The sequence below is a fragment of the Alnus glutinosa genome, chromosome 13 (genome assembly GCF_958979055.1).
Source record: "Alnus glutinosa chromosome 13, dhAlnGlut1.1, whole genome shotgun sequence".
NCBI classification, from domain to species: domain Eukaryota; kingdom Viridiplantae; phylum Streptophyta; class Magnoliopsida; order Fagales; family Betulaceae; genus Alnus; species Alnus glutinosa.
The window spans coordinates 21,914,602-21,925,763 of NC_084898.1; the positions used below are offsets into that span (position 1 = coordinate 21,914,602).

The 11,162-nt window shown below is 35.5% G+C and overlaps 1 protein-coding gene and 2 long non-coding RNA genes across 3 annotated transcripts in view; all 3 read right to left on the reverse strand.

Annotated features, from left to right (window-relative positions):
• Window positions 1–545, reverse strand: part of LOC133854887 (uncharacterized) — a 7,464-nt gene extending 6,919 nt beyond the window's left edge. The window contains exon 1 of the long non-coding RNA XR_009896874.1: window positions 1–545. This exon is cut by the window's left edge and continues 147 nt beyond it. This is a non-coding gene — a long non-coding RNA (uncharacterized LOC133854887).
• A 3,876-nt stretch (window positions 546–4,421) lies between these two features.
• LOC133853972 (uncharacterized mitochondrial protein AtMg00310-like) lies at window positions 4,422–5,302 on the reverse strand. The gene is made up of 2 exons (XM_062289991.1): window positions 4,829–5,302; window positions 4,422–4,574 (listed from the first exon to the last, which is right to left on the reverse strand). Exons 1-2 carry the CDS (start codon window positions 5,300–5,302, stop codon window positions 4,422–4,424), a joined length of 627 nt encoding a protein of 208 aa, XP_062145975.1.
• Window positions 5,303–9,054: 3,752 nt separating this feature from the next.
• LOC133854751 (uncharacterized) lies at window positions 9,055–10,756 on the reverse strand. Its single transcript, XR_009896846.1, has 2 exons — window positions 10,060–10,756; window positions 9,055–9,311 (listed from the first exon to the last, which is right to left on the reverse strand). It is a non-coding gene; the product is annotated as an uncharacterized LOC133854751 (long non-coding RNA).
• Between the last annotated feature and the right edge of the window lie 406 nt (window positions 10,757–11,162).

Below are 11,162 nucleotides of genomic sequence, written 5' to 3' on the forward strand. Positions count from 1 at the left end.
CACGCCTCGCCGAAGCTTATGGGATAATCTTTAGGATGCATTGGGTCATTAAAAAGGCATTTAAGAAGATTTTTAACACTATAAAACGATTCTGTTCTCTTTGCAAGTGTGCTTTCAATGCAACGATCAATATAACTCATATTCTCATCATCAAGTTGGAAAAGATGAAGCCTTGTTGGTAGTGCAGTAGGAGCGGGAGAAAGAGAAGTTTTTTCTTTAGCATGCACTTCGAGTATCATGAGGATAATCAACTCCATCATCACAAACATAATAAATTTTATCATACTTTTCCCAGATATCATATTTCTCTCACTTTAGAAGTTCTCTTAATTGGATGTTAATTCAGAAGCTATTTATTGAGATTAAAGCCTTGATCAATTAAAAAGATTGAGACTCTTGAAAAACATACTTCTTATTATACATATATATGGGATTGTAGCTTTATGGAAATACAAAAATATTTTAGTAAAATAACTATTGGTTTAAGTAATGTCTTGGCTAGGTGCATAAGGTTTTACAAGATTTTTTTACACAATTAGTATGTGACTCTTGGTAAAAGTCAACTATATTAAAAAAAAAAAAAAAGTCTTACATAAAAGAACATATGAAGACATATCATCATCCGAGCTGAAAGAAAATAAATAAAAAATAAAAAATAAAAGAAGAGCTATTATCTAATATTCATAGCATATTTATATCAAAGCCTCGAGTTAATAGTATTTGGAAAGAAATTATTGGTTTAAAAGAAGCGGTAAGTATGCAATATTAGTGTGCATAGAGTCATCATATTATTCATGTAAAGGGATTATAAATGGTGAATGTTACAAATATAAGTGACTTGTCAAAGTTGTCGCATCTATAATAAAATATAAGTAATAAAAGAACAAAATGAATCATTACACTTATGAAGAGACATTTGGAAAAAGGAATCTACATTTGACACTAGAAAATATGTAAAGACAAAATTTAGTAGTAATAAAAAAGTTAGTTATGTAGAATAAATACCTTAACCTTTATTCATTTAAATTCCGAATGATCAAACATCGTGGGAACATTTTTTTTTCAATTGTTTTTTCTTTACATATACTAATAGTCGCTTTGCAATTTTTTTTTTAAAATAAAATAAAGATTGTTAATGAAAAGATTAACAATACAATGTTTGCCTCCATCATCAACTTGCTCCAAATTAACATATAAGATATATTAATTTTTCATTTATTTGGGATATGTGAATGGGTAGATCTTGTGTAATAAAAGAGTAATCTTATATACTGGACATGCATATCTACCAAAAGTTGATGTGACGTGATCTTCAAATTAAAAAAACTCATTTTCATCCACCAAATGCTGTGGGGGACCACACTACATTAGCTTTGATGGATGAAAGGTAGATATTTGTCTGGTATATAGGATTACTCATGCTAAAATGGTGTGATGCTTACACAGGTAGATTTTCTCGAACTAAATATTATTGAGAGTAAGGTTTATTCAAGAATAGTATTTTTTCAGTACAAGACACTCAAAGAAAAAGCTTTTATAACAATAGAAATTTTAGCGACCCAAAAAATGTTGTAGGAAAAAGTCTGCATTAGTAATGGAAAAAATGACTTGTTGATTGTATTTAAAAGGATTTTAATGAAAATAAATGCTACCCACACTCCAAATACACATTTCCTAACGTGGCAGTAAGAATTACTATTGAATTCAAATTTCAATAGTGATTAATCTAAAATGCAATGGTGATTTTAATTGTCATGTTAGAGAGTTTATGATATAATTCAAAGACCGACAATAGTTTCATTGCTAGTACAAACTATGTGTCGAAAATATTGCTAGTCGATAGTATTTATCTTGATATATTTATATTTATAGGATAGATAGGTTACAAATCTAGCAAAGGCCCTGAATTAGACCGCGTAAATTTTGTCTGCGATTTTTGTTTTAAAGGCCACAATAGGTTGTTGTCTCTAATACTAATTAGTCCTTCAATTTTAAGAATGACATCGAAAACAGCATCATTGCTCCTTAATTACATCAAATTCTAGAATCGTGTATTACGAGATTGATCCCATGAGGATTGACTTAAGTATATCAAATTCTAGAATTATTACTTAACTATTTCAACCAAAAAAAATGGGGTGGTCTTGTGACTGAAAGAAAAATTAAATTGCTGAAACATAGATTAAAATTTGGTTATTGGTAACACTAAGGCTTACAATTTACACTAATCATCACAAATCAAAGTTTCCAGTAGGCCTGTACAAGCAATTACGGTTAGCGGTTATTGGCTCTAACCATTAACCACAACTGCCTAAGGTAGTTATTAGATTTTAATAACCGCAACCGCTCCACTTAGGCAATTAGCGGTTATCAGTTATTAAAACCCATAACCGGAGGTTGATTAACCCTTTTGTTATATTGGCTTTTGGGCATTCCTTAGCCTCTTTTTTGTTATTATTGTAAATGATTTTGGACTTTTTAAAATAATAAGGATTGATGCATTAATAATGATTTAATATCTATAAAACTTAAGGGCTTTATGGTAAATCTTCTCCATGTAAATCCAATGAAATTGTATCATGTGTATTAAAAATCATGTCATCATGCCACATTTGTCCATAAATATTTTTTCTTTAAAAGAAAAAACAATTTTTTTTAAAAGAAAAAAAAAAATTGTGGAGGGGGTGGCTTCAACCCCGTCAACCAACCCACTACCACTCTCTGATGGGGGTGGAGGGAGGTAGAGCCACTCCATCCACCCCTACAAGGGAGTGGCTAGTCTAGGGCTAGCAATTTGTGTTGGCGTGTCGGGTCCACCAACTCTTCAACCTGTTAAGGCTTAACATTGACATGACCTGTTTGATAAACATGTTGTGTTGGGTTGACCCGATAAGACTCGACCCACATAACCCATTTAATAAACAGGTCTTGTTGGATTGACTCAAACACAACTTATTTAACTTGTTATTTGAAAACCAACTCAAATACATGAACCATGATGAGTGCCAAAAAGTGTATATTTGGACTCCTTAATTTACATTAGTTAAACCTTTAGCTTTATTACTTTCTGATGTTTTGTTTAGTTTTGGTGATTTTACGTTTTTGCAGGACATAAAGAGAAAAATGGTTATTTTCAAGTGAAAATGCATAAAAGCTGGAGATTTGGAATTGCTGTGAAGTTGATCGATCGAATCTCAAGTTCGATCGATCGAAATTTTCCTGATGTCGATCGATCGATTATAAAATCGATCGATCGAATTTATGCGGAGCTAGAATTTTAGAAACCCTAGCTAACTCTATAAATACCGTTCTTTTCTCATTTTTAGAAGAAGAGCCGCGGAGGAGGCCGCTTAGAAGTGTCCTAGGGGCCGATTTCACTGTATCTTAGGGTTTTTGGGTCGATTTTGACCTAGAACTTCAATCTTTTGTAAGTTTATTCGTTTTTAATGCATTCTTGTAGTTTATTTATGCTTTCTTTGTTCATGTCTAGCTAATACTTTCATCTAGGGTTGAGGATGAAACCTCACCAGTGAATAGAAAACTGAGTTTCATGCTTGTTTATGCTATTTGAGTTTATGGGCTTGATTTCTCATTGTTCTATTTCGGTTTTAATTGTTGAGATTTTTTTTTTTTTTTGAAAGTAGATTAGCCTTCATTATAAATTAGCAATTTAAGCATAGATTTCTACATGGTTAAGACCAGTAATACAGTGAGGGAATTCCTTAAGAAAAAACCCGTTCCTCACTAAGAATAAGGGCTTCCTTTGCAAGCCTATGGGCTTCCCCATTAGCCATTCACCGGATATGAGAAACCTTCCACTGTAAGAGACCACTTAAGACCCCACGAGCCTCCTCAATAATATGGCCATATTTGCTCAAATTACAGCCATCCTTTCGTAGGGCCTGCACTACCTGGAGGGCATCTCCTTCCAGCTCCACTCGTTGATACCCCAAATCCCTAAAGAAGAAAACGGCTCGCCAACTTGCAGTGGCTTCAGCAGTAACTGGATCAGTAATATAATCTCTTGGAGTTGACAAGGTAGCCAGGACCTTCCCCTCGAAATTTCGAATAATCGCTCCAATACCCATCTTCCATTTTTCTTTGTCCACAGTCGCATCCCAATTGACCTTTACAAACCCTTCCAATGGACCTTGCCAACTCAGATGTGGGATAGGGATGACATCTGGGCGAGTCCTTTGCCTAGAGTTAGCACTACGATAAGCCTCAAGTGAGTTCAAAGCTTTACTAACGAGAAGGGTAGGATGGCTGAAAATTCTCCCATGGGCTACCCCATTACGGCGTAACCACAAGTTTCGTGCAACCACCGCTATAAACTCCATGTCATTAGGCTCCATATCTCGTTGGAGGGTCTCTATAATGGCCACAAAGTCCTCATGCTCTATACTTCTTTTTTGGATATTTCATCCACATAAGCTCCATACATCCTTAGCAGTCCCACACCCCCATAAAATATGATCAGTAGTCTTAGCCACAAGCCCACCAAGAGGGCAAAGAGGATTTTTCGTGATTTTCCTTCTGAATAGATTTGCTTTAGTTGGAATAGCATTTATGCCCTTCACATAAACACCTTTATAGTATGAGGCACTTGCATTTTCCAGAGACACTTCCATAGCAAACAGTGTTGACACATACTTGAGCATTCACCTTTTGCCAAGGCTATCCTGTTCATTCGTAGATGGTATGCACTACGAACTGAGAAGTCCCCATTAACTGTTGCAGTCCATATCTGTCTGTCACTACAACTATTCGATCCTAGAGGAATTTAACAAATAATGCCAGCATTAAGCCTACCAACCAAAGAACTTACCAGAGAGGTATTCCATGCATTGGTATCCTGATCAATAAGTCCTTCAACGTATGCCTCCGCATGTAGCCCTTGTCTTGGAAAAACGCAATGCGCAATATGTTGGAGAAGCCATTGATCCTTCCATATTCTAATATGTCGCCCATTTCCAACTTGCCATTTTAGCCCCTCCGAAAGTAGATCTTGATCCGACCAAATACTTCTCCATATGTATGATGGTCGCCAACCCAATGGAGCATCAAGGATAGATTCAGAAGGAAAATACTTAGCTTTTATAATTCTTGCCGACAAGGACTCAGGGTTCTTTAAGATTCTCCAACATTGTTTGGCGAGTAGCACTTTGTTGAAGCTTTCCAAGTCACGAAAGCCCATACCTTCTTGTTGTTTTGATCTACCCATTCTCTCATATTTCATCCAGTTTACCTTCGTCTCCTTCTCATGGTGACCCCACCAATACCGATGCATCATTGCATTCATTTCTCGAAGTAAAGTCTTTGGGAGTAAAAATATGCTCATAGTGTAAGTTGGAATAGCTTGGGCCATAGACTTCGATAGAACTTCTTTACTAGCTTGTGAGAGGAATCTATTCTTCCAGTTGCTCATCCGAGCCCAGATACGATCTTAAAGAGCCATAAAATTTTGCCTTCGCAAAGCTCCACCATCGCCGGCAACCCCAAATATTTTTCAAAGCACTGAGTTGCCTTCAACCCAGAAACTGAGAGAATTTGACTTGTGATCTCTGTCTTCGTATTTAGGCTAAAGAAAATGGAGGTTTTCTCTTTATTCAACCGTTGTCCTAAAGCTTTCTCATAAGTGTCTAATATATGCGGGAGATGAGACCATTCCAACAAACTTGCCTTACAGAATACAAGACTGTCATCTACAAAACATAGATGGTATAGGCACTCCTGTGAGACTACCCATCCTTTCAGCCTTTTGCAACATAGAACTCAAAGCCTCAGCATAAAGAATGAATAAATAAGGGGAAAGATAGTCACCTTGACGGATACCACGAGTCTGAGTGATTCTTTCATGCGGTTCCCCATTGATTAAAATGGAGTATGAAACGGAATTGATACACTTCATGATTAACTGAGTCCATTGTCTCCCAAAGCCCAATCTCCTCATCACCTCTATAACAAAGGCCCACTCAATTCGATCATAGGCTTTGCTCATATCTAGTTTCAAAGCCATAAAGCTGCGTTTCCCTTTAATGTTATTCATAGTATGTAGGGTCTCATAAGCAACTATAATATTATCAGTTATAAGCCTACCCGGAATGATGGCACTTTGATTAGGAGAGATAATAAGTGGTAGAACTTTCTTCAGCCTATTTCCCAGGACTTTAGACACTATCTTGTAGATCACATTACATAAACTAATAGGTCTAAAGTTTGTTACTTTAGTTGGAGTACTAAATTTCGTATCATTGATTAGGAATGAGCACTATATTCGAATCATTGATTACCTCTAAAGAATTACCTAAATTTAAGCAGAAAAGGACAGCTTCCCCTACCTCTGTTCCAATCAAAGGCCAATATTTCTGATAAAAGCAAGGGGCAAACCCATTCAAGCCTAGAGACTTGAGGGGTGACATCTGCGAGATGGCCATGCATACTTCCTCCATAGTGAAGTCCCTAAAAAGCTGTTCATTCATTTCCCCTGTAACTCTCTCCTCCAAACCTTCAAGGCAATCATCCATACATGACAAGCCAGAAGACGAAAATAGGGACTGATAATACTCCATAAAAGCTCTACTAACATCTGTTGGGTTTGTACAAGTTTCCATTAGCATCCACCACCTCACTGATATGATTTGATTTCTTCCTCTGGTTGGCATACATATGGAAGAACTCTGTATTACGGTCTCTTGATTGAAACCAATGTACTTTCGCCCTTTGCTTCCACCTTAGTTCTTCTCTCTCTAACCTGTCATCAATAGCTGATTGGTATCCCTTTATGTCACTCACTGTTTCAAGCTCAGTACTTTCTTGCAACTTCTCAATCCACTTTGTCTTTTTTTTAACCTAGACCAATGTCGCTCTGGCTCTTCTTCTTCTGCTCCATTTCACTAACTCTTGCTTGCATTGCTCAAGCTCCAAGGACGATATCTAAATTATCCCCTACATTTCTATTGTTTCCCCAGGTTGTAGCAATAGTTGCTGAACAATCATCATTTACCATCCAGCTAGCCTCTAATTTGAAGTTCTGAGTGCTCCACTTATTGTCCTCCAATCTGCCCCCATAATTAAGAGATAGCGGGGCAATGATCAGAGCTTCTAGATGCCAAGACAAAAGTGTCGGTTTCCCCAAAAAATTCACACCATTCGGGATTTACTACCACTCGATCAAGCCTTTCTTTCGTAAAATACTCATCCTCCCTATTATTACATCAGGTAAATTTTGAGCCAATGAAGCCCAAGTCACTTAGTTGGCATGTCTCCAAAACATTTCTAAAAGCTTCCATTTGTCTGGCAGGTCGTAGCGCCGCACCAACTTTTTCAGCTTGGTCAATGATCTCATTAAAGTCCCTAATACATACCCAAGGAATTGGGGCCAGTTGTTGAGGATGTCGCAAGAGATTCCATCCCTCTTCCCTTCGTGCTGTTTCTGGGTTTCCACAGAACCTAGTTAATTTCCATAGAAAACTCGCACACGGCTCCTTAACAACCGCAATAATATGTCTCTTAGAATAATTCTGAATCTACAAAGTAACCTCATTCCTCCAAAACAGAGCCAAACCACCATTTTGACCTACACAATCCACCACAAATACATAATCAAATCTAAATTTTCCACGTAAAAATGAAATTTTATCGCTCCAGAGTTTTGTTTCCATGAGAAATAAAATACTGGGTCTCTTATCCTTCACCATTTGGCAAAGATTACAAATTGTGCGAGGGTTACTGAGCCTCCGACAATTCCAACTTATAAGATTCATAATGGCGGCGGGACTGGGATCCAGTCTCTGCCAAGATGTCTACCAAACCATGCAGCTGCACCTACTGTGTTAGCAGGAGATTCCATGCATTCTACCCTCCTCTGTTTAGTATTGTCAGTCTCACCTCCATTCCCAGAGCTCTTTAGTTGACACTGTTTGGCCCTTCTCTTCCAGCTTTTGAGACTGACTAGTTGCATTTTATCTTCATACCCTATGGCCTCCATACCTCCCGGTGGCCTCCATACCTCTCGGGACCTCATCTTCAAAATTTTTACCTAGGTTTGCAATTTCGTCCACCATGATGTCATCATCTATTAATGTTAATTTTACTATAGGGTCACTCCCTAGTGTGTTTGGGTATTGAATTTTTTAAATAAGAATTGAATTTTTATTCTCTTTACAAATTTCGAGGCAAAAAGATGTGTTTGGGTGTTGAATTTTTAAATTGAAAAATATTATTTTTTAATAGTAGAAAATGATTGAAAGTTTAAAAAGTTGTGTATAATGATTGGTATTGTGAAAAGTTGTGTAGAATAATAATTTAAATAATAATTATTTATTATATATTGATTGTTTAATTAAAAAATAAATAAATAATTTTTTTTTTCAAAATAAAAAATAAAAAATAAAATTTTTTTAAAAAAAGAAGCAAATGGGTGGCTGCCATAGGTGACCGAGGGTGGCCCACGGCCACCCCCAATGGTCGGGGGAGGCCACGCAGCCACCCCCCAGTGCTCGCGGCCACCCCCAAGGGTCGGGGGTGGCGCACGGCCACCCCTGGCCACCTTTGGGGGAGGCTCACGGCCACCTCCGGCCACCTCTGGGGTGGCGCGTGGCTACCCCCAGGATCTTAGGGTGGCCGCGTATTAAAAGGCACAAAAACATGAGATGCCGATATTGTAAATTTTTAAACTTTGAATCTATGATTGCAAAATCTCTTATACTTCGAGGATGTGTAAGTGAAGTTTCCCTTATTTATCTTTTTCGTTTATGTTTTTAGAATACTTCAAATTGCTTTTTACAAAAAAAAATTCAATCTCTCAAGTGTAAAAATTACCTTTATGAACCCCACATAAAATACTTTTATGGCCTAACTGAAAACAATTCTCAATTTTCACTTTTCAAAATCTCTAACAAAAAAATACCTTTCAAAAAATTTAATTCTTTTTTTTTTTTTTGTTGATAAAAGCTGAAGAATCTGCCATGCGTGTGTATGTATATATATTATAAAATGATGAACATGGGTGTCAATATCCAAATTACTTAATCTCCACTGTCTAAACAAGAATTAAAAAAAAAATTAACATATTTCCAATCAACCCACATATAGTCTAATAACATAAACTACTCAAGAATAATACAATCTTGGGGTCGGTTGACCAAAATTCAAACACAAAATCAAGTAAAAGTATCTCTACATCTTTATTTTTATAACTCAAGAGAGACATAAATAAAAGGAGCAAGAAAGCTAAGAGTTGTTATCTATGCCATCCAACTATTCAAAATCTTGTTCACCGACCTATAATGCCACGCATCTTAGACACCCTGAAACCATCAATACAAATTCAATAAGTGAGACAAGCTTGGTGCATATGTATTAGATAACAAGGGGAATGGGCAAAAAGTCGTAACATAGTAGAGAATAAAAAAAATGAACAATTACACTTGACCTCCTAAACTGACATCTCTTTCACAAAGACACCTTCAAAATTTAATTTTTGACATTTGACCAATTCAAAACTAAAATTGTTTGCTAGTTACACCCTCTTTTAGGTTGTAATCATTAAAGTGGATAGAAAGTTCAGCACTTGATGGGCACGTGCGAAATTTTAAGTTGAAATACTCAAATTTTGCTTTTGCCAAAAAAAGAAAAATGAAAAGATAGGTAAAGGTCATACAAGAGTAATTTTGGTATTTTGTTTCTGTAAAAAAATTTCTAGTGCCAATCACAAGTGCAACTTTTCATACACTTTAATACAAAATTCTATCGGAGCATGTAAATTTCAATGAAACGTAGTTTGAATGAGCTAAGTAGCATAAATGATAATTTGGTATTTTTGCCAAAAAAAAAAAAATGCTAGTTTAAGGAGATTAAATATATTTTCCTGAAGAAAAAAAAAAAAAAACTAATAATGAACCATCTATTGCTATCCTAGAAATGTACAAAAATGATAAAGTATTAATTTACAATATATGTGAAAAAAAAAAATCCCATATATTATGGAACATCTTCTTCATAAGTTGTGTATTATCCGTGAAAAGAAAGCTAGAGAAGTAGTTGAAAACCTCTTACCAAACTCGAAGCTCACTGATTGTAGATATAGATCTTTAATGCTTCTTCAGTTTTGCTCTATAGCGATCTGCTATACAATATGCATGATTGATGGCAAGAAATTTCTCTGTCAAAATACAATAACGAAGGAACCTCATCCACGCCTCAAAAAAGCTTATTGGATAATCTTTAGGATGCATCGGGTCCTCAAAAAGGCATTCAAGAAGATGTTTAGCAATATAAAAAGATTGTGTGCTCTTTGCAAGTGTGCTTTCAATGCAACGTTCAATATAACTCATATCGTCATTATCAAGTTGGAAAAGATGAAGCCTGGTTGGTAGCGCAGTGGGAGCGGGAGAAAGAGAAGTATTTTCATGAGCATGCACTTTGAATATCACGAGGATAATCAACTCCATCATCACGAACATAATAAATTTTATCATACTTTTCCTAAACATCATATTTCTCTCACTTTAAAAGTTCTCTTAATCGAATGTTAATACAAAAGCTATTTATTGAGATTAAAGCCTTGAACCATTATAAGAATTAAATAGATTGAGACCATTGAAAAACATACTTCTTATTCAAAAAAAATTATTTTTTTTTTCTTTTAGGAATTGTAGCTTTATAGAAATACGAAAATATTTTAGTAAAAATAACTCTTGGTTCAAGTAATGTCTTTAGCTAAGAGCATAAGGTTTTAGAAGAGTTTTTTACACAATTAGTATGTGACTCTTGGTAAAAGTCAACTATATTAAAAAAAACAAAAAAAAAAAAACTTACATAAAAGAACATGTGAAGAGGTATCATCATCTAAGTTCAAAGTAAATAAAAAATAACATAAGAGCTATTATCTAATATTCACGACATATTAGATCAAAGCCTTTCGTTAATTGTATTTGGAAATGAATTATTGGTTTAAAAGAAGTGATATGTATGCAATATTGGAGTGCATAGAATCATCATACTATTCATTTATGTAAAAGGATTATAAATGGTGAATGTTAAAAATTGAAGTGACTTGTCAAAGTGTCGCATCTATAATAAAATGTAGGATTAAATATGTTTTTACCCCCTGTGGTTTAACTCCTTTATTTTTACCCCCTATGGTTCATTTCCTATTG

Excerpts from the sequence above, each read along its gene's own strand:
- LOC133853972 (XM_062289991.1), bottom strand. The coding sequence starts at position 5,302 with ATGAATGCAATGATGCATCGGTATTGGTGGGGTCACCATGAGAAGGAG. Across the intron at positions 4,575-4,828 it reads ATGCATGGAATACCTCTCTG|GGCATAAATGCTATTCCAAC; the intron begins GTAAGTTCTTTG and ends GTTTATGTGAAG.